We start from the raw sequence: 23,606 nt of genomic DNA, 5'->3' as shown, positions 1-23,606 counted from the left end.
TGACTGTACAAGTGAGGGAAGTTCTATTGAACGAAGCTGGGAGTGCAGTTTGGGATTCATGTTTTGCTTTGGCTGCTCTAATATTCTTGCCGTTGACAGTAAAAATGCTCATTAACTTTTATTTTATACTACTTAATTTCATTCCACATCTGTCATACTTGTCTTCACCTTTGGCTGCCTCTTGCCTGTTGATACACCAACCCTAGGCAAAGCTCCTTGCTTTCAGCAGAAAATACTGCCTAGTTACCTCTTTTTGTTTTGGAATTTTCACTCAGATAGTGACAGACTCTGCTTCGGTGGAACGTTTGCTGGGAAAAGCTGATGTTCAGCGGGCCCAGGTAGTAGAATATTGCGTGGTCTGTGGTGATAAAGCATCAGGTAAGGAAGCATAGAAAGCAACGTTCAGGAAACTGAGTGGAAAGATTACTAGGGTGAAAGAAGGGAGGAGGTTTCATGTAGTTTTAAATGATTATAACCATGCTGATGGCAGAAGCAAGTGAATGTAAAGTGGAAAGAGATGTTATACACTTATAACTATATGCACAGAGTAGTACAGCTCAGCTCGGAAGAATATTAATTTGTAATTAAAGTGGAGTAAATGATAAATTGGCATGTGCTGAAAGAGGAAATAACAGTTGCATAGCTCCTAGTAACTGAAAACATTTGAAGAATTAAGTCGTGTTCCCCAGAGCTGTGGGCAGCCTTGCAGTTAATGTTGCCTAGAAAAGTCTACCTGCTTCAAGGAAAAAATGCTTCTTAGAGATCACTGACAAACACAGGACTTCTTGGTAGATTTTGGTTTTTTACTATTAAAGAAAGAGGCAAGTAGAGATCAAGCGAGTCCTCGGTGTGTTTCGGATCCATTCAGTAACAAGCAATCTACTAGAAAAAATTTCAACATTAACTAAGGAAGCATTTTATAAAAGTGCTCGTGTAATTAAAACAATATCAGAATTAATATGCACAGGAGTTTTGACTGAACATTGAATTTCAGATTTTATTCTGAAATTACTTATCTCCATTTTCTTAAATGATTAGCATGTGTGCTCTTTTAATGTAACTTCAGGCATGTGCTATCCTTTATGTAGCTCCTTTATATGCTGTAGCAGCAGATAAAGTGGGAACTACTATTTCAGAGGCCTCTTATTCAAATAAAGGCTTAGCCGCCTTCTCTCCACTTTCCCACTTAAAAGACCTGACAAAAGATGATAAAGAAACATCCTGTAAGGCTTTAATAATACTTTCTGCAGTCCAAAATGATAACAAGAATACAAAATAAGGGTCCCTAAGATAATTATTTTTATGTTAAAATGGGAGTTATTTCCTTCTGATGACAATATATATGTTTCCTAGGTCGTCACTATGGTGCTGTCAGTTGTGAGGGATGCAAGGGTTTCTTTAAAAGGAGTGTGAGGAAGAATCTGACCTACAGTTGTCGTAGCAACCAAGACTGTATCATCAATAAACACCATCGGAATCGCTGCCAGTTCTGTAGGCTTAAGAAATGTCTAGAGATGGGCATGAAAATGGAATGTGAGTGTTAATTACCTAATGTGAGAGTGTGCCTATCAACTAAAAAATATGTGGACTACTATTGGTTTTTAATGTTTTCATTTCAGTCTATGTTGATTGAAGGAAATAGAACTTTTGATATCCATCTATCTCACCTTTCTTTCGTTGCTGTTTATGTTTAATGTGCAATAGTTATTTTTATATATATATCTTGGCTTACTTGTGCTCCTAGAGCAGTCTAGTTAGTTATGCATCTTAGTATGCATGTTACAAATGCAGCATATGTGTGTAGTATAAAATACTTTAATAAAGATGGATGTAAATCTGAGTCTAATATTGCATGTACAGAACGGTTTTTTTGCAGGTTTATTTTTCTTTTTACCCAGAAATGGGAAGTATTTGTCTTTTTTTTTTTTAAATATTAGTTTGGTCATTTTTAAGCCTGTTTTCCTGTTTGTATGCAATACTTAACTACAGTTCCAGTGCTAGAATCCAAATAACTCTTTCAATGCATTCTAATTCCAATTTTTAGCACCTTCTGCTTCTACAGTCCAGCACTTCATGAAGCCTGTTATCTTGTTTTTCTCTGATAAATTTAAGGAGAATTTAAGGTGAAGCAATAAATATTTATTCTTCTTTCTACTCTGATATAATCAAGATAAATTCCAGCCACTGAGTTATAAAGGAGGCAGAATTTCATTTTGTAGATGAGGAGATCTTTGTTGTATTTACACTTTAGAAATCCAGAGGGCTATGCACACACTGAATATGAGGTGTGACATCTGTGATGAAGAAACTGCTGCATTTCCAAAAGAGAAACCCTTTTCATCCCAGTGTTGTTAGGATGTATGCATACTGATTTTGCTGTGTACTGGTTCAGGTTTCTGATCAATACCTATGTATCCACCAAGCCTAGAAAATAGATTCATCTGCTTACTAAGCCCCTAAATTTTCCTCACACTAGCAGTATTAGTAAAAACAAGATGAACAAATAAATAGCTTGCTGTTTACAAGGATAAAAAGAAACATATCCATGTATTTTAGTGTTACATTGAAAAAGCCTATACAGTAGGATTAAATTTTCTGTTTGTGATGTTAAATCTTGTAGAGCAGTAACCACTGTATGATTGATTTGTACAATGAATACATAGTAGTATTGTTTCATTTGCATTTCATCTTCAGATGAAAAATTGACATGGTCAAATGTTATGCCACACTATAGATGAATTTATAAAAATTAGTGACTTAGATTCCAAACAAATTTCTGTAATCTGCTTAACAATTATACCTTAGTATTATAAAGAAGCACTTCTCATGTCCCTTCTTTTAAAAGAGTTGAAGTTCTTTTTTGGCATATTGGAGAATAAACTTATTTTCTTCCAGTTTGCAACTGGAAACATTTCTAAGTTCTGAAAAGGTTAGTTTTAGAATGCTGCTCCCTAACTGGCCTGAATGAATGAATGAGTGAATTGCGCATCATGCAGAGAGACGTGCTCCAGGGAAGTAAGCTGCGTTTCTTGTATAACAGAAAAATTCTGGAGCTAACTCATACTGTTTCTACTTGTCCAGAGTAAGACTGAGTCTTATATTTGTGTGTAGCTTTATCTGGAATAAGAATCCCCTCCCCCCTGGTTTGTTTCTTTTTTCCTAATGTACATTGCAGAATGTTTTGTCTCCTAAATACCTGTGAAAAGCCAAGCTTTGCCTCCAGTTCAGGAAACTTAAATGATCATTCTGTACCTTTGTCAGTTAAAATTTACTTAGACACAAGTACAGCAAAATTGGAAGTGTTTCTTCGGTCTTCATATTAAATTTCAGTTTCATGCTGACCTAACTCACCACTGTAGTTATTTAAACAGAAATATTACTATTTCAGTTTTAGTTTTTTAGTAATATTCATTTGAATGATTTTCTTTCAAATCTCCATGCTTATATCTTCATATAGCGGTTCAAAGTGAAAGAAAGCCTTTTGATGTGCAACGTGAAAAACCAACCAACTGTGCAGCTTCCACTGAAAAAATATATATTAGAAAAGACCTACGAAGCCCTCTAATAGCAACTCCAACATTTGTTGCAGATAAAGATGGGGCACGGTAAGTCAATATAAAACATGTGTTTAAGGTTATTTGTGCATTGCAGGCACAGCTATGTTCTTTTTTCCCCCCTACATTCTAAAGCATTGGCCAATGAAAGAGTTCCAGTTTTGTTTTTCTGTTACCAAGACCAGCCTAGTATCTCCTGTTTATCGTCGATGTCTTTGTGTAAGTTAGATGGCTTTAAGTTAGGAGCTGTAGCTCATATCAAAGCACAAGCAGGACAAAGATGTGAAATGCAAGTCAAAAACATGGAGATCTACCAGTGCAATGGATTCAGGTGTGCACTTCTCTGAAATCAGATCCACAAATAGCAGACTTGAGTTGAGTCTTCCCCTTCCTGAAAACAGTAGTAAAGAGCCTACAGTGACAGATGATTCAGATCCCAAAAGACTGTAAACAGACTGTAAACCTGCAATTTCCTGTTGCTATATTGAAGATTTAGATTGGATATAAGGAGGAAGGTTTTTACAGCAAGGGCAGTGACACATTAAAACAGATTGACCATGAAGGTGGTGGATCCCCAGACATTTGTGACATTCAAGATCAGGCTGGACCAAGTTCTAAGCAATTTGATATAACTGAAAATGTCCCTGTTCGTTGTGGGGGTGTTGGTTGGATTTGATGACCTTTAAGAGTCCCTTCCAACTCTAAGGATTCTATGATTCTGTGAACTTTCCACAATACTATGATATTCCTATATGGTTTTTATGTTCTCAGTTTTCTCCATGTTGGTGAAAATACATGAGTATGGTATAATATCACAATAAATAGAGGCAGAATTTTTTTTTCCTGAATAAAATAGAACTCAGTATAATATACCACGTTTTGAAAGCTGTTGCTCCAGTTAGTATGTGTGAATATATATATATATATATATATATATATATATATATATATATATATATATAGTATATATATATATATATATATATATAGTATATATATATATATATATATATATATAGTATATATATATATATATATATATATATATAGTATATAGATATATATATATATATATGTGAATATGAATATATATATATATATATATGTGAATATGAATATATATATATGTATTATATCTTATATACATATAAGATCTCAAAATTCAGCGTGTATGTATGAGTTTTACTCAGGCATATTTTTTGGATAAATGACGCAACAATTAGGAATCTTAGGCCACAAATTCTCTGAACTGTTTTTGAGGTTTTTCTCATTTGCTGGTCGTTTTGTTCAAAAGTACTGCTTGTAGACACATCTGCTACCTCAAGATTTCCTTGTGCTGCAGATGCTTTACCCTCCTATAAGCAATATTACATTGTGTGATCCTTTTATTTATGTAGGACTCAGATTAGCAGAAGGCATGATAATTTGCTTCCTGTAGTAGTTTGCAATGTTAGTGTCAGACTCTTTAAGCTATCAGTTCCACAAGGCCTGAACCTTGCCATGCATCACTCATTTATATTGGGTTACGCAGGCCAGGAGTGTTGTGGCTGTAAATCATACTTACTGGTTACAGAGACTTTACACTGTGTCCTTTAAATAGATTAGAGAGTAATGATGCATGGTCAGAAAGCAGCAGAAGACAGCAGAGGTTTTTAAATAAACTTTGATTATGCAACTTTTTTGTAATGTGAAATAAATCTCATTGACTCAACTTTATTTACTGCTGTCCATTATCTAACTTGGAATGCACAATTACGCCTTAGAAGCTTTACTTTAGATCTGTTAAGTGGCTTCTTAAGAGTTTTCATAAAACAGAATAAACCAATTTCAAAAACAAACGAGGAGAATATCTGTTTAGAAAGCTGTCACTACTTTTGCACAGGAAAGGGAAATGTATTCCTGTGTTTCAAGCTGCTTTTTGGAAACTATTTCAGAAATACTGATGCTTCAATGAATAAATTGTTAGTTTTAAAATTTACAATTTCATGAAACTGGTACTCTTTTATTCTGATGTGCTGTTACATATTCTTCCTATGCATTGTGTAGGTACCGTTAACTGTCACATGGCTTGTGGTTTTCAACAGGTCTGCAGGTCTTCTTGATCCAGGAATGCTTGTGAATATTCAACAGCCTCTGATCAGGGATGATGGTACCATCCTCCTAGCTGCTGACTCTAAGGTATGAATTCTTTCAGTTAAGTTCTGAACATACTGATATGTACAAACTGTTTTAGCTATGTACACAAACATGAATCATTCTTGCACTTGAGAGGAGAAGGTTGGGATAAGTCTGAAAATCTGTAGAAATGCAGATAAAATAAGTTCATCAACAGAGACATTTCTTTTCACGCTTATTTACAACATAACTAGTTCTCTGTACAATATGTCAACTGAAGATGTGATTTAGGATTTAAAGGTCATTGACAATCATGTGTGAACCACTGTAGGCAATCAAGAAATGGAGAAGTACATAAGAGTAAAAAGAATACAGATTTAAAAATGTAAAAAAAAAAAAAAACCAAACAAAAAAACACCACCAAAAAGTATGATGTAGTACCTGTAATTCTGATCCACTAATATGATTCTATGGTTCTTCCTTTTTAGGCTGAGACAAGCCAGGGTGCTTTAGGAACACTAGCAAATGTTGTAACATCTCTTGCTAATCTCAGTGACTCACTAAATAATGGAGATACTTCTGAAATTCAACAAGAAGAGCAATCCGCCAGTGAAATTTCACGGTATGCATCTTAATTTAGCATTTTCTATTTTGTATAGTGCATACTTACGCTCATTCATTGAAGTAATTTGGTGTTGTGATACCAAACACAGTAGAGATTGCCCAGTATTGTGAAATACAAAAAACAATTCTTTGGAAATCTGGACTTGCCTGTTGTCTCAGCCTGTAGTCTGCTTGTGAAGAACTGTGACGTGTTATAACGATAGTGGTCTGAGGCTAAAGCAGGTTTCATACTAAGAAAAATAAGAATAGAATTGAATTATAGAACAGAAAAGGTCTTCGATGAGTCCATGTATCAATCTCACCTACCAGGTCTCTTCACTAAACCATGTCCTTTAGCGTTGCATCCATACATCTGTTAAATATTTCAAGGGATGAGGATTTCACCACTTCTGTGGGCAGCTTCTTTCAGTGCTTGAATAAGTGACTGGCTTGTGGCTTTCAGAAACACTGAGAATAGTAATACTTTGATACTACTTTATTTGATAGGCTTGTTATATGGAAGCTTCTCCTGTGAAGTGCTTGTTGCCCTTAACTCTTTTCCTTGGGAATGTGTATGATTTTGCTGTGATATTGTACTGCCAAAATACCAGTTGGTTAAAATAGGATAAGTATGGTTAAAGTAAGATGGATAAACATTTTTTAAATTTAATGTTTAGAAGAAATTTGAATACTTTATTAAATGAGGAAAAACAACACACTCTTGAGATTCTAGGGATGGGGTAATGTATTGTTTTTTTTGTTGTTGTTGTTGTTTTAATTCTTATTTGTTGTTGTTGTTTTTGAAGGAAAATGTAAGTTGGCAGTACAGTGAAATAAGAAAAATACTTGGCCTTACAACTGTCCAATATTTCTCAAATAGACTTTTTAGAGGTGCTTTACTTTAAGCTCTTAAGTCTGTTATTAACTGATACCTTAAAATACTTGCCACTGCAGCTTCTGATTTTTTTTAACCTTGTAGTCATCTTTTTCTGCTTAAAAAAAAAAGAATTCCCCCAACTTCTCAATAAAAATAGTGGCAAAACAACACTATGAAATACCATTTTACTATCCCTTAGTATTTAAGGGGAGCATAAAATTCTGAATCCAGACCTAAGCTCAGTCATCAATTTAAAAAAAAAAAAATTTACACAGCCTTATTTCTGCAATGGCCCAGCAACAGTTTGAGTATAAAGTACAGGAACTAGTCTTTCTTATATTACTGTCATAAGATTTCTAAGGCACTGTCCTCAGGAGAAGGAAATTGAGATGTTTTTGAGGTGGGAATCTCAGTATTCACTGTTTCAAGAAATTGGTTAGTAATGACAGAGTCTACAGGATGTTCTGCGGGCTGCACGTGGTGTTTGTGAGGATTCTCATAATCTATTACAAACTTCCATGGTGAAAAGAAGTGGGTAGTGAATGGTGAGTGGAAAAATCCCATTTACTAGTACAAACACTAGTTTAAAGTATGATTCACAATGCAGTAGAAAGTTCATTTCCTTACAGGGAGACTTTTTTAATTGGTTGTGTATTGGGCATTCCCAGTGTAATGTCTAAACAGTACAAAAGAACCAGGCTTTATGAAAAATCTGGCCTCATGTCTTAGGGTAAACATTTCCCATTTATGTTAACTTCTGAGTGGGAATGCCTCATTGGGTTTTATTTAATGGCTTCTTTAAAAACTTCTGAGAGTGTGAGGAAACACTTTCACTGTCACTCTTTATTGCAGGGCATTTGATACTTTGGCCAAAGCACTCAATACCACAGATGGTACAGCAGCTCCTAACTTGGCAGATGGAATGGATCCTACAGGAGGAGGGAATATTCACGTAATTAGTAGAGATCAGTCAACACCAATTATTGAAGTGGAAGGACCCTTACTTACAGATACACATGTTACGTTTAAGGTATATTTCTTGACATATCTTACTAAACCATTGAAGGCATAATCCAAAATATGAGTCTTCTTTAGCAAAATTAAATGTAGCAATCTAGAATAACAACTGGCATTTGAAAGAATCTAATACTGTTTTTGCTCTTGCATGATCTATGTAAAATGTATAAATGTTTTTTTTCTTAACACTTATTTCACTTTCTGCTATGGTTGATAATCACTTTATATATCGTACATATAGTACTGACTTGCTTAGTTCATTTATAGTTCTAGGTAATGTGGAACTTTTATTTAAAAGATTTCTGTGTGTAACTAGAGATTGCAGTGCCTTTTTAGACTGCTTCAATTACACTAATCAAACAAGAACACATTGATGAAAATTGTGGGAGAAACAATTACAATCATTGTTATCAGATTGCACTGTTTAAACAGTTACAAAGATCATTACTGAAATAATAGTATCTAACGTAGTTTAATAGGAATAAACGGGTTATGATTAATGGTGTTTTGTAGATTCATATTCTTCAATTTTCCTATTTTAAGTTTTATTTTACTTTCAAAAAGTCTTAGAAAATAATTTCATAGTACCACAATGTTAGATTTGTTATTACATGAAAATTAAAGCAATTCAGAATGAAACATTTGAGCTCTCATGTTATTTCTATCTCCGGTCCTCGTTTTGCATTCCTTCCAAGTAGTAATGACTTATTTAGTGAAGTTTAACTCTGACAGTATCTTGTCAAACAATTGCTTATGACAGACAATGAGACTAGCTTGAATGTTTTCAGTGGTTACTTCATTGATAATAAAAATTATTTTCTACTTTAACTGTACATATTGTACTTTACATTTTGCAGCTGACAATGCCCAGTCCAATGCCGGAGTATCTTAACGTACACTACATCTGTGAGTCAGCATCACGGCTACTTTTCTTATCTATGCACTGGGCTAGATCCATACCTGCATTTCAAGCACTTGGGTAAATAGGCATTCTACTGTTGGTTTGCTTTCTAATTAATTAAAGCATTGACCTTAACGCTTTTGAACTATTTTGAATTTTTAAATGAGTGAATTGTTTAATTGTTACTGAATTCTTTAAAATGTGTGAAGGCTATGCAGTGTTTTCCTTTTTGAAAAGTTAGTAATATAGATGATGGCAGAGGAAGGGATAACTACAATATCTGATGTTACTGCTTTTACAGAAGCTAAAGCTGAATCAAAAGCAAGGATTTAATTTGTAGAAATAAATCTTGGTGAAGAATTGGTGAGCACCATTTTACAGATAACCTGTATGGTTTCATGTAGTTGCTCTATTACTACTTTTTGCTTTTTGGAATACTTGTAAAATAATATAAGCTGTTTTAGTAAGGTGGTTGAAATGCGTTAACCCTTGTTACTGATTGTTATAGTTGATATATTATAAACAGAGAGTAATACCAACCTGATATGAAAACTAGCTTCTGCTAATTTTGTGTTGTTCATAGCCAGGAGTGTAATACAGGCCTTGTGCGTGCCTGCTGGAATGAGCTGTTTACCTTAGGCCTGGCACAGTGTGCGCAAGTGATGAGTCTGTCAACTATCCTAGCTGCTATTGTCAACCATCTTCAGAACAGCATACAGGAAGGTACGTGTTCACTATGTGATTTTTACGTATGTTTAGTTACAGGGTTCCAAGTGGACTTTGAATAACATTTCTCACAAAACCTTTTCTAGTTGGTGGCAGAATTTTTCCTCTGGATCATGACGGGGAGGGGGGGAAAGCTGCTATACTTAGATGTTAAGTGGTTTTAAAATACCAAATGTGTAGGGAAACAGTTAGGTCTGGACTTGAACTGGTGATTGAGCACTGGTGAAAGGGTGTAGTTGGCCCAGGGAGCAAAGGCAAAGCGCGTGCATCTGTGCTCTCCACATGACCAGAAGGGGTGGACCCAGAGTGGATCCACACTGGGCTCTTGCGAGGGCAAGCCACTGAGGGAAGAACATCCCTTGGACCTAAGCTGCTTCCTGACAAGGAGTGCTGCATAGCCAGAGATCCCCTTCACCAGTTGGGTGAGTTCAACTCTTCTTGACTGTTGGCCTACCTGTGAATGCTTTGCCTGGTATTGCCAAGAACCTGACAGAAGCAATTTTGCTTCTTTGTGAGTGGAACAAAATGACACAAAATACTTTGATATGTCACTTGTTTAATGAAAAGAATGCTGCTTAATATATCAGATGTACTTGAGCTCACATTAAAAAAAATTATCTTTTTGTAGATAAGCTTTCTGGAGACAGAATAAAGCAAGTCATGGAACACATCTGGAAACTTCAGGAGTTCTGTAACAGCATGGCCAAGATTGATATTGATGGATATGAATATGCATACCTTAAAGCTATAGTCCTATTTAGCCCCGGTAAGGAATTTAGTAACAGTATTTGCTTAAATAATAAGCATTCATATGTTAATGTTGTAGGAATGTTTTATGAGGCTAATGTCTTGAGATGAAACTGTTTTGTTAAATTGTGTATAAAATGAGTGATCCAGAATGGTTTATCACAAACAATATATATATTTTAAAAATAATTCTGGACCAACAAATTTGTGTTATTTACAGCTCCAGTCTATCAAGAATTTCTTGTAAACCCAGCTTCGGAGACTAGACTATCAGTTATCTTCAGCTGATAAGTAATAAGTTATCGAGCAATATTAGTGAAGCAAATAGCAGGAAGGATCAGAAGAAAATACATTCTGAAAATGACAGGAAGAAATTGACGTCAGTGTTAATATTTTTAAGGCGCTTGTAAGAGGAATGGTGTAATATGAATAGAAGTACTGCTATATTTTATATATGGGGCCTCTACCAAATCTCCAGAATTTAAATGCAAACCGGCTGTCTTCTGTCTGTTACCAAAATGATAGCAGATATATAAAGCATGATCAATAGTATTTATGAGGTGAGAATTTCCTTAAAGAAGATGCTACACATTTTCTGGAATTACAAGGTAGAATATTAAAGAAAGGAGAGCTGACAGTTTCTTCAGCACGGGGAAAGAAACGTTCCTAGGGTGCTGGAAGGTTATTTTAAAACTGCTTGACAGACTGAGTGAAAAGCAAGGTCTTGCCCTGAATCGTAAATACCTTGAATTCAAGTAAATAATTTATCACTTCTTAACAAAGTACCAAGAAAATGATTATCTTGTTAGCAGGCTGCTTTTTTTTTTGTTAGTGTTTCTGTTATTGTTTTTGTTTGATGGCTGTTTTTGTTTTTTGCTTTGATATTATTTTTCTCTTTGTAATAAAAGTTCAGTTTAATTAGAAGATATCAGTGTCCTGAAATTGCTTTTGAAAATTTTCTGTAGATTGTATTATTAGATTTAGATTTATTAGGGCTTTTATGCAAGTCTGAGGAGCAAGCAACTTTTCAAATTTGAAATGGTTCTGTCCCATTTCTTTGCACACAGTAGCGAAAATATTGGGGCACAGTCAAATCTGTGATGTTTCCAGTTTTTCTGATCATGTGACCCTCTTTGAGGTACAGAGCCAAGTGGAATTAAAACATGATATAGTTTCAAGATCAAGAAGTCAATCTGTCAAGAAAAAAATAGATTTTACTCAATCTGCGTAGATAATTAAAATTACAGACAAAAATATGTTTTACAAAACAGAGTTTTAGGAACATAATCTGGGAATGTCATTGCCTGGTATATAACTACAAGATGAATCTTTTTCTGCTTTCTTGTGGATACAGCCTGCAATGGAGAGGAAAGTGAGTATGCCACTTGTGCAGCCAGGAAGCAAATGTTCAATTGAATGGTTTAAATTTATTCAACTATCATGATAAAAATCACAATACAGTGTTTAAATCATGTAAGCACGTGTACTTTGCAATGTAGAGGGAAACAATCGACATATAGAAATGTTTTGTTTCTTTAGATCACCCTGGTCTGAACAGTTCAACCCAAATAGAAAAATTCCAGGAGAAGGCACAGATGGAATTGCAGGACTATGTACAAAAAACCTATCCAGAAGATACTTATAGGTATTTATTGTCTATAGTACCCAAAAAAATGTTTTGAGCCATAGCTGGCAAAAGTAGCATCATGATGTTGTAACTTCCTTTTTGACATCTGTTGTTCTTGACTATTGAGGTGAAACAGCCCAAACCTTGTTCACAAAAGCAAGAAGGATTGTTTAAAGATAAAATGAAGCAAAAACTGTATTTTTTTTCCTAAGTGAGGCCTGGGTTTTGTGTGTGGTTTGTGGTTGTTTTTGTTTTTGTTTTTTTGTGTAGCTTTTTTGGTTGTGTTTTGTTTTTAATCATGAAATGGATGAGCTGGAAGGGGGACCACAAAGACCATTTAGTTCCAATCTTCCTCCCGCTCCTACTAGATCAGGTTGCCCAAACACCTATCCAGCCTAATCTTGAACACTTCCAGCACTGAGGCATTCATCCACAGCTTCTCTGGACAGCTTGTGCTACTGCTTCACCATCCTCATAGTGAGGAAAAAGTCTTATATCTAATTTAAACCTTACCCTTTTTTTTTTTTTTCTAGTTTAAAATTGTTACTACTTGTCCTGTTTGTTGTTTTGGTTTTGTTTTTTTTTTTTTTGAGAATTTTATTTCTGTATTTAGAAAAGTAGAGAACTTATTGTCTATATTAGAAGTCTCAAGTTCTTTAAGTCAGACTGCCTCCTTTTTCAAGTTAATCGTCAAAGAGACTTTGAGATAATAAAAGATGATTATCATTCCTTAACTATTTGTCAAGATACATGTGCAGAAAAATATTTCTTTAGTTTTGAAATCTTGAAAAAATCTTTAAGGTTTATATGTGGAAAACAGTAAACAACTCTTAATGTTCCATTATAAGAAATTCTCACTTCCTGCTGCTTTTCACTTTTTTTTTTTTTTTTTACATTTCCAAGGGCTTGTCTTTGAATGTGCCTGATTTGTTTTTTCAGCTCTCAGCTGTTTCAGTTTGTTACTTGCCTAGGAGTAAATAACTTTTGATGGAGTTATTTCCATTAAAATTGTTTTATTTTTGAATTTCACCAACAAGATCTTTCCCGATACTACAAGGGGAATTCCAACTTCTAGTAACTGTACAATCAGAATGGCTTGAGTTAGAAGAGACTTAAAAAGACATCTAGTTGCAACCACCTCCTGTGGACTGGTTGCCCCCCACCAGCTCAGGCTGACCAGAGCTCTATCCAGGGATGGGGCAACCACTACAACCATTGCTTCTCTGGCAGTAGTGCCAGAGCTTCGCTGCTCTCTGCGTGAAGAATTTCCACCTAACATCTGACCTAAATTTCCCCTTTTACTTTAAAACTGTACCCCTTGCTTTTCACAGTCAGATCATGGGAAAAGTCTGTATCCCTCCTGATTTTTTTTTAAGCTGCTTTTTAGTACTGGAAGTACTGTTTGAACTTCATTTTACTGTGAGAGTCGTTTCCATGTCAAAGACATACCTATAATCATGTGATCCCTTATATTTAAGCAAGTTCTGAGGATTGTGTAACTTGGGGAGGGTGAAACTTTAAAAGAGCTTCTCCCATCTCAGAAACTGGTCTCTACGCTGATTCTATAGAGATAAGTGCTGTGTGAGTCATTAGGATTCCCAGTTAAATGCAATGGAGGTGGAATTTCTGCTTCAGAAGTATCCTCAGATCCAACGTTGTTCTTCCATATACAGTTCAATTATTCTGATTTTTGTGAATGAGAGGTGTACTTCTGTCATAAGAAGAAACACAAAATCTGTTCCTTATACTTAATTTTCCTAGTAGTAGGTTCCAGAGTGAAGATTAGAGTTGCATTTCCAAAACCCTACTTTGTATTTTGTCATTTAGATTTATCCATGTGTGAATGTGAAGCTACAATCTGATTACTTCTGAGCAACTGAATGCTAGCACAAATTGAAATAGAACAACAGGTGCCATCTTTTCACGAAATACCACTGTCTTGAATCTTTTTGCAGTTTTCCTCTAAGGTTTACAACATGTGGTCTATTATTTGAATGGTCTTTATATGTTCTCTCTGCAGACAGTCTAGCATTCTAACAGCTTGTGTTTAGTGCTACCTAAGTTTTGCAATTTCATGCATTCAATTCCAAAAATGTATTTAGTTTGGCAGTTGTGATATATATCTGCCATGTACACACAGCAAATGTTTCCAATGTGGTTCTCAATTTAAAATTGAGAATGCACTACGAGTCCAGAAGTATAATGTGATCACTTCATTATATTGGATGTTTGTTAAAATCCTTATATGCAAAAAACACACCATTTGAAAGCATATATAAATAACAGCACGCCCCTCCAAATTAATTTTCTCATCAGAAGCAGATTCTCTAATTTCTTTTTATACATATGCAGTCCCCTTGTTGCTGTTTGGCTTGTCATTAAGTTGCTAGGCAACTGTACTGTTTATGGTTTCAATTTTAAGTAATTGTTTGAGTCTTTAAATACTGCAAATGTCAGTGCATTAGGCAGTAGGAATATTACTGATCTTAACATTGTCGTGAACTATGAGATGCTTCCAGAGCTGAGAATTTTGGAAGCAGAGCAAGTGAATGGCATACTTATACATATTTACATAATATGCATGTCCTGTTCACCAAAGAACCACTAAAAAAGATGGATGCTTTCCATTTCACTTACAGAATAGAAGAGTAATAGTTCTTTTTATGGTAGCTGAACTAATTTTAATCGCCTCTTCACTCCCGTTCATCAGTTCTGGTAATAAAAATAGCAGCTCCAGCTTTTTAGCCACACGGTATTTTAAACTTGAAATTTGTGTACTTATAATTTGCTGAACTTCTTTTTCAGGCTAGCCCGGATTCTAGTTCGCCTGCCAGCACTTAGGCTGATGAGCTCTAGCATTACTGAGGAACTTTTTTTTACTGGTCTCATTGGAAATGTTCCAATTGACAGCATAATCCCCTACATTCTCAAAATGGAAACAGCAGAATACAATGGTCAAATAACTGGCACATCCGCATAGTGGGAACAACACAATTTGGAGGATCAAAGTAATTTTCACAGAAACGTACAATTAAGAAGTTAAAAGAATAGCATTTTGGTATGTACAAACATTTCCAACTTGTTACTGTTTCCTATCGGATTTCTCTTTGTCTGTTTGCTAACACTGACAAGATTGAAGCAGCTATTAAAAGAGCAGCTATTGGACCTTTTCTGCCATGAGGAGTATTTCTGTGCCTTTCATTCAAAAGGCTATAGGTTACTGAACTTACTTTTCACGTGGTTTGTATTTAGAAATTATCACTGGTTAAAAATAGAGTTTTATAATATCAGAGATGAGTAATAAGATTACTTTAAAAGTAAAAATGAACAGTATAGGTAGATTTAAAAATATCCTTGAAATTAATATCTAATAATTGCTGGGGTATAATACTAGCACTTTGTAAGCACTTCTTATCAAAGCGATGATATCAACGTCCTGCTTATGAGTAGGAAGGATGAAAAAATTGCATATGTCCTTAGTAAAAATGCTAGTGATTTCTGTGCTAATGTAGAATGCTACAGGAGACAATCATTCCACAAAAAGTCACTTGCTTCTATGTTATACATTAAATAATAATGTGGATTCTTAGATATCCATGTTATAAGGAACTATACTGTCAAATTAGTGCAGTTGTTATTAACAGCATGAATTGATCATAGTGACTGCTACATACTACAGAAATGACCAAAACTAGGAGGAAAAAAACGTTTCTACAGTAATGGTGAATTCTTCAGGTTCCTTAAAGTTTCTGTTCAGCTCAAAACTTATGATAAATATTATCCCAATAGGAAGCCTTTTGATTGTGGAGAATAATCAGTCATTAACTGGAAGAGCAGTTGTTTTCAAATAGAGGTGCTCTTTTAAAATGCTCTGTATATCTACAAATTTGCTCCTTCTATCTGTTCTCCTGCACACTCACTCATCCAGAAAAACCTGGAAAACTGAGAACCTCTGGCTGTCCTCAACAAGAGTATGTCATAAAGCTCTCATAATTTTTTCTGCCCCCTTATTAGACAAAGCACTCCCAGTTTTGCAGTGCTTTCAGCCACTTTATGGCTCAATTTGAAAATGAAGTTGGGATTTACAATTTTATGTACGATTGCAGTTAATGACTGATACAGTGATAAAATGAACGACTTTTTAATAACCTACAGTGATGAACCATCAACATGCTTTCTTGTACTGGTCATTACCTGCTAGTATTGCTTTTAGTTTAGTATAAATTATTATTATTGACATTGAGTATTTTAAACAAAGTGTTTTGTTTCTTAAAAAGAAAACAAAAAAATCATGGCGGTGAAGACCTTCATCTGATCCTGGCATATTAGATGTATCAATTAGTTTAATTATTTGTATAATAGAGATGTTCTCTATTTGCATAATTTTGTGAAAATAATCTAATGAGAAATTCAGCACTTTTTTTTTTCTTCCACTACTGACACTTATTTAGGAACATCAACCAGGTTGGTGTTTGTGTCTTTTAAGTCTGAATTGTAGCAAAGACCTGAAGCAGGTCTACATAAAGCTTCTGATGTAATAAAAAGTTCTGACCTGGTATACTTCTACATTCTCATTAGGAGACTCACATTTGTACAACTCATTATGACATGAGTGTTACGTGACTACAAAGGCTATGTAGTTATAGCTTCTGGATGCATTAAGGTCTTGTACAGTCACCACTGCTAGAACATTCGTGTTCTCTAAAGCGTGTAACAAGAAGTCCAGTATACATGCAGAGATCTGTAATGTTTCACTTCTCTCAGTTTTGCTGTATTGAATGAAATTGTACTTCTATGTGGTGGAAGGCCTGCATTCTGAACCTTAAGTCAACTGGAATGCAAGACTTTGTAGTAGTTGTTGCACTGCAGTATGACTTAGTGTGATTATGTCAGCACACCTGGTGCAGAGTCCCTGTTCTGAAGGTATAAGAACTAAAAATAGGAGCTTTATCAACAACAGAAGTAGTACCTACCTTGGAAAACTTTGTGGCTGGTTTTGTTAAAATTGTAAATCTTACGGCATTATGTTACTGTTCTAAAAGTGGTATGCACTCAACTTGTGATGGTTTTCATTGCAAAAAAAAAATTTCATTTTCTTCCAATATTTTGTAAAAATCATTTAGGCAACTAAGTAGGCATTGTTAAAGAGAGATGAAATATTCCTGATCACAAAAGCTAGGAGTCAAAGGTTTGGCATGAATGAGCTACTGAAAGCAATTGCTGCCATACGAAACCATATTCTCCAGCAGAAATAGGACTCCTTTACACTAAATTTCAGGTGTTATCTGGCAGCAAAGCTATTTTAGTTCATTCAAAGAAATGTTTTTTCTTTCCTTTACCTGTCCACTAATATAAGGTAGATGTTCTAAAGATGCAGAACTGACAAAAAGATTCTTTCTGCCAACAGTGAAGGTGTTCCTTGCTAGCAACTACAGGAGACACAGGAAATAAAGAAAATAGAGCAGATACAATCTTTGAAATCCACGTTCATCATTTTTCACCTTATGGAAATTGAGTTTTCAGGCCAATCTAACATAAGAAGGCAGAACAGCAGGCATGGTAAGCTGCAAGCTTAAGAGAATTTTAAACTCACTACCTAGTTTGCAGTTAAGCTGCATCATAGATTCTGATCCCTTATAATCCACCTATGTTACGTTAGGAAAAAAATCATTGGTACTGCAAAAAAATACTACAAGGCTAATAATGTAGCTAGTGTCATTACTGAGTTTGCAAGTGAGTGGAAAGCAGCCACTGACTAATCTCATTAACTTGTCTTTTAAATGAGCTTCACTTTGTTTCTTTTTTGCAAGTGCAGCCTTTTGCTTGTGAATATAGAACAGGATTTTTTTACATTATTGTAAAATTCCTGAAAAATGATTTCTTGACTTCTAAGTATGGAGATAGTTTGTTTTCATACAGGCCTAATAAAGGCCAAATTTGTGTTTACAGAACTAGACTCAAAAAGTGGTTCTAAGAAAAGTGTCATCTCACTGAAGCTCTACTTAGTGCCTAAAATATACTCTTAAAAATCTTCCAGGTCCTGTTTCTGCTGCTCGTGAAATGAAAATAGTATGTGGTGGAAAAATAGCAATGAAGTATCTGATTAAATGGAACAGAACTTGTTTTTGTGTATATATTGGTAGTAATTCATTCAGAAAATTGTTAGAATTCTGTACTGACCAAAACTGGTACGTACAGGGAATGATAATAAGGCAGTAATGTCCATGGTCTGTGCACTTTGCTTCCTAATTCTTGAGAAGGAATGGATTTGGATCTTGTAGATGGAAAAAGAGCAATGACAGATGATAGTGTAGAGTATTTGGGGTTAGCTTTGATATAATTATTTTTATTGCATTTGTGAGAAAGACGAGAAGGTTTACTAATTCTCATATAGAATCATATGTTGGATTAATGAGATGCAGGACAAGGCCACCTGCAAAAGTCACTCTTTTCTGCCTATTTACACTTCTTAGAAATGAAATACAATCCTTTTGGTGCAAGTGGAGATATTCTGTTGTGAAACAGGTTAAAAAAAAATAATAATAATCTCCAGGAATTTTAAGTGGATCCTTGGAAGCATACAGTACTCTATTTTAGCTGCCTTGAACTCAGTGAATCACAGAATTGTGGGGAGCTGCAAGGGGCCTCTGAAGATCACATAGTTCAACTCCCAGCTAAAGCAGGTTCCCCGGAGCAGATTACAAAGTGTTAATTAAGAAGGCTTAGATTTCATAGTACTCTGAGACATGAAAGTATTGTTTGTCTTTGTTGATTACTTGGTATCATTTACAAAGGTTTTTGTTGTTTTTTTTAAATCATCATTTTGAAGCACTTGGCCCTCAGGGCAGCAATAATATAAATAGCACTGACTCAAGGTTTCTGTACTGAAAGCAGCTGTCTCTTTATGCCTTCAGCAGACAGCATATTCTGCAGTGTGATTGGGAAAATAAGCCAGGACCAAGACTTCCAGGTCAAACCAGTCTCCTGAGTTTATCTTCTTTGCTAGAGACTATAAGACACCTTAGCATTTTCAGTGTTATATACAGGATTTTTCACTGGTTTCTGAATTTCATTGAAGATGGTGGAGATACCAGTGTGTTTCTCCAGTCATTAAAATTCAGAGGTAGCCAGGAAAGAAGAACTTAGCAGGCTCAGAATTCTACCAAAGAAGCAGTGATCAAAGCTGCTTTCTGCAATAACAGTACCGGTGAGGGAGACCTATTTGAACTGGGTGATGGGAGTAGTAGAACTGGCGGGTCAGTCTAACATACGCTTCTAGCAAGTGTTTAACCAACTAAACTCTGTGAGTTATGGTAGTATAATTGCCCGGTTCCACAGCATTTAAGGTGCTTATAAAGTGAAAATGAAACTCAGTGTGTAGCCTATAAACGATGTGAGTGCCCAGCTATCAGTTCTATGAACACTGCTTAGTGGGGAGAGGACAGGTGCACCGGTAAATACTTGTAAGATCACATTCCCCAGGAAAAAAAGAATATATATTGTTTTTCTATATGAAACCTTTTTTCTCTCCTTCACTTATTCTGCAGAGCACAAAAACAGGGTAGGCTGGTTCTTTTCAACTCTGCTGTTGCCACGTAAGTGAAAGAGTAGAAATAACATGTGAATGAGTTCCTGTCTGTCCCAGTTGTATGGCAAGAGTGGCAAACAACAGATGTGGTGACAGTTTGCCCTAATGACAAACGTGGGCCTGTTGTGGCAGCAGCACATAACATCTTTAAACCCAATACCTCAGTTCATCCAGGTGGAATTAGCAATGTGCAGCCATGTTCACCCCAGAGGAGAAAAAGGGTGGAGGAGGGTCAAATTGTCAGCATCTACTGCATCTTGAGTGTCAGAAAATAATTTTTAAAATGGTTTTGTATGAAAATTACTGAGAAGGCGTGGTAAAGGGGAGTGTAAGTGGAAAACGCTTCTCGCACTTTTTGGTTCTAAAATTGCTGAGTTATTTTATCAGAAAGTCTCTTGAATTAAACTCAGGCTTACTGTTTGCTCCAATTAAAATTATCAACATTGTATGGGAAATTGTGTGCAAAAACATTGTGTATACCAAAGATGCAAGCTAGAGCATTTAACTTTTAAGAAGGATTTTACTTTAAGTCTAAATATTAGACTAGAAAAACATCCAGCCCGAAAATCACCTTATTACAGAGTTGTTTTTTTGCATGAAATCCTGAGTTCATCACAAATAATGTTATGATGTTCCATAATTCCCATAGCCCTCTTTATTTTCTGAGTTGCATGAATGCTTTGAAAATAGGAAAATGGCTTATTCATGCTGTTTCCCTCCCTTAATTTTTTGAAGGAATTTGATGTTTTACATATCCTTCCTTTGTGCCTCCCACCATTGTATGTTTCTGCATGTCCAATACTAAAACTCATTCAAACAGCTAATGCCTATGTACATAGTGTACGTGTATGAATGTATATGTGTTTATAAGTCTAAATATATTATGTACAGTGTATATAAAGTGTGTAGTGTATGTAAATATGTACATATATGTGGCCAAATATTCCTGATGTTCTTTGTTAAAACTTTGCATTTGTTTTCTAATTCAGAGCTACTTAATTTTCATTTCTTAGTCCAGACTAAGTCTGGCTTAAAGCAGGTGAACACCCATGAATTTCAGAGCTTTGCCCCTTTTTCTAATCCTGGCTTGAGTTTGGTATTTTCTCTTCAATACTCACAAAAACTCACAAATTCAGTGAAGCTTCTAACTTTTTCATTATTCTCTTCACCTTCTCTCACTTGATGGGTAAAGTGAGCCAGTAAAGAGTTGGTAGAACCTGAAATATCTGTGAAAAATAAATGTATTAAAAAAAAAAAACACACACTACAGTCATACTTCCATATTTTCAATATATACTTACTTCTCAGAAGGCTGAAAGAAAATGTTTCTTTGTAAAGTTTTATTTCACAGTGAAACATTGTAAGAGGGTTTTAAGTCTTCAGCTGTAGTTAATTGAAAGAGAACGTTACCCTGCATCATTGAATAGTAGCACTCAGAGCAGCATGCAGCCATGCCATTTAAAAATGTAATAATGAACTAAACGAAGTTTATTACCAAAGCTGTTATCTGTTTTCTAGTTCTATCATTTTCTGAAACTGCAGTCTGTGCAGATCTTTGCAGTGTGTGTGAAGTGTCCATCAATAGTGGGAGCTGGGCACAGTGTTTGTGAAATTGGACTTGAGCAAAGTCTGTTATGCATAGGGAATGTTCAGATATATAAATTAGCAAAATACAGGACATTCTTGTTTTTCCCTTCTGATGACTTGAAGGTACGTGTGTAAGCCTGTAGAAGTAATCACATTAAATTTTTAAGGCATTTTTACAGACTGTCTAGGGGAGTAGTTAAAGCATGTCCTTTGTATTAAAGGTGAAGTGGAATTTTCTGGGCATTTCCCTCAGACTCAATGTTGTGAGGACTTGTGTGCATTTAACTTTGAGCAGATGGGCAGACACCAATAAAAATAGTGAATTTCTTGCATGCTTAAAGTAAAGCACAGGTCTTTCAGTCAGGCTGTATGTGTAAAATCTTCGCTATGAAGAATGCTAGGAATGATCTTGTTTCTTGCTATATTGTTTAGTAAGCATTTGTTTGTAAACTCTTGTTTTAAATATAGAACTTGTAAAGCATCCATCTTTGATGTTTCAAGTCCTATTTGTGAGACCTTCAACAGGAAAATTATTTAAATTAATGGCAGGAATTCCTGTGACAGATGGTCCTTCATTGGTGTCATGACAATCAGTGTGGTCTGTATAATGCTTCCTTTCCCCTTCAAAAGCTGAATGAAAGCCTGAATGTCTCTTGATTAATGTCACTGTAAAGTTTTAAAGATTAGGAAATGGACTGCTGAGGTATTGATGTGAACTGAATCTACTTAAGCATTCAATCGTGATTTTGTTTTATATACATGCTTGAATTGTGTTTATTTCTGAAGAACAAAATGTTCTCAAATGTAAGTGGCAGTAAAGCAGATGCTGTAGTATTCTACAGGAACGTGTAATTGGCTTTCTGTATTTGATCACAGAAGACAAAAGTCTAAGTAGCACATGTTGCCAGGTATCCAGCACTCCTGAACGACTGGCTTCTTGTACATTTTTTTTAATGATCTTAGGTAAACAGTAATAAAGCATAGGTCCATTTTAAGGTATTTTCTACAACTGTAGATTAAAAGCAGTTTAATTCATGAATTAAAAGAATATCTTTGAGAAAAAAAACATGCTGCTTACATAGTATATGTTTCATCATAAATGAAGTTAAGGTAAAAATGTGGGAATCTTCTTTAATTAATCTGTACTCCAAAACACATTTGCAGCCGGTGTTCAAACAGTTCATGTAAGTGAGAAACTGCACACTGTGTACATGCTGTATCCATTTGGCCTAGCAGGCAGAACTGAGCTCCTACCAAAATAGCTCGTTTTTATAAAAGGAATAATCTACTTTTAATTCTTTGGGATACTTTCTAGAAATCTGCTTACTACCCTTTAGAAAAGTAGTGTTTGTGCTATTAGATTTCAACTTCGGGTTTAAATATCACAGGCATTTCTCATTTCTCACAGCTTCTTTTGTAAAATCAACATTCTATGTGTGATAGCCTATAAAAATAGCATGGTCTTTTTTTAATATGGATTTTATACCTAATCAGCATCCTCAGTTCATGAAGAGGAATTTGCATTGTTGTCTTTATATAGAGTATTGCAGTGCATGGGGTAGCTTATGCATTTTATTAAATGCTGTTTAAGTGTGGCTTTATATTGTTGTGGCTTAATACTACTACCTAAGTGAGGTTTATACGATTAAAGTGAATTACAAATATAAGTGTTTTCTTGATATTTTTTTTATTTTTAGGTTCACTGAATTTCTTAAACGTTGTATGTCTGAGCCCCATGCATTACAGAAATGGACATTCCCATTCACCACAGTGATTATTAGAGATTTGCCTGGCCATAATATACAAGATAAATCCCATGAACCTTACTGTCATGAGGGAGCTACTGCTGTAACAAGTGGAGAAAGACTTCTTTTCGTAGAAGTTGTAATTTATCTTCTTTAGACTTACGTGTTTCTCCTGAAGGTACTGGAGGAGGCGATACTGTTACCTGCTGCCCTTCTACTCCCGGGTTTGAAGTAGAGTGTGGGAGTTCGGTTCCCTGCACCCCTGCTTTGTATTAAGTATGAAACTGGACTCTATTTTGAATGGTAAAAATATCCTTAATTTTATGTATAATACGTCTGAGAGGCACCGCATCTATTCTTATAGCAAAGATACCGACTTAATTTTTTGTTGAGGCTATGAGAAGCTCTGCGACTTCGAGCTCCGAGTTCCATTTCACAGAAATAAGGCTAAAAAGAGTTTGGGGTTCGGTTATCAAACCTCGGTGCCTCCAAGAAAAACGTCCCCGAGAAGCGGTGGCT

The 23,606-nt window shown here is 35.3% G+C and overlaps 1 protein-coding gene across 7 annotated transcripts in view; it reads left to right on the top strand.

Annotated features, from left to right (window-relative positions):
• The window catches only part of NR2C2 (nuclear receptor subfamily 2 group C member 2), a 35,717-nt gene extending 12,117 nt beyond the window's left edge, over window positions 1-23,600 (top strand). For 2 of the 7 annotated variants that reach the window (XM_031555632.1, XM_010718786.3), the window contains exons 5-15: window positions 276-378; window positions 1,354-1,533; window positions 3,458-3,605; window positions 5,639-5,732; window positions 6,158-6,291; window positions 8,002-8,179; window positions 9,024-9,145; window positions 9,651-9,790; window positions 10,422-10,559; window positions 12,080-12,185; window positions 14,973-22,605. In XM_031555632.1, coding sequence (XP_031411492.1) covers window positions 276-378; window positions 1,354-1,533; window positions 3,458-3,605; window positions 5,639-5,732; window positions 6,158-6,291; window positions 8,002-8,179; window positions 9,024-9,145; window positions 9,651-9,790; window positions 10,422-10,559; window positions 12,080-12,185; window positions 14,973-15,147 — 1,518 coding nt within the window. In that variant the 3' untranslated portion in view covers window positions 15,148-22,605. Of the gene's footprint in view, window positions 1-275; window positions 379-1,353; window positions 1,534-3,457; window positions 3,606-5,638; window positions 5,733-6,157; window positions 6,292-8,001; window positions 8,180-9,023; window positions 9,146-9,650; window positions 9,791-10,086; window positions 10,396-10,421; window positions 10,560-10,760; window positions 11,421-12,079; window positions 12,186-14,972; window positions 23,010-23,039 lie in introns of those variants that run through there. The other 5 variants (XR_795216.2, XR_795217.3, XM_010718788.2 and 2 more) reach the window with 5 other exon arrangements.
• Window positions 23,601-23,606: the final 6 nt, after the last annotated feature.

This window comes from Meleagris gallopavo, chromosome 14 (genome assembly GCF_000146605.3).
Source record: "Meleagris gallopavo isolate NT-WF06-2002-E0010 breed Aviagen turkey brand Nicholas breeding stock chromosome 14, Turkey_5.1, whole genome shotgun sequence".
NCBI classification, from domain to species: domain Eukaryota; kingdom Metazoa; phylum Chordata; class Aves; order Galliformes; family Phasianidae; genus Meleagris; species Meleagris gallopavo.
The sequence above is the reverse complement of the archived record's forward strand: the minus strand, read 5'-3'. Positions and strand labels throughout refer to the sequence as shown.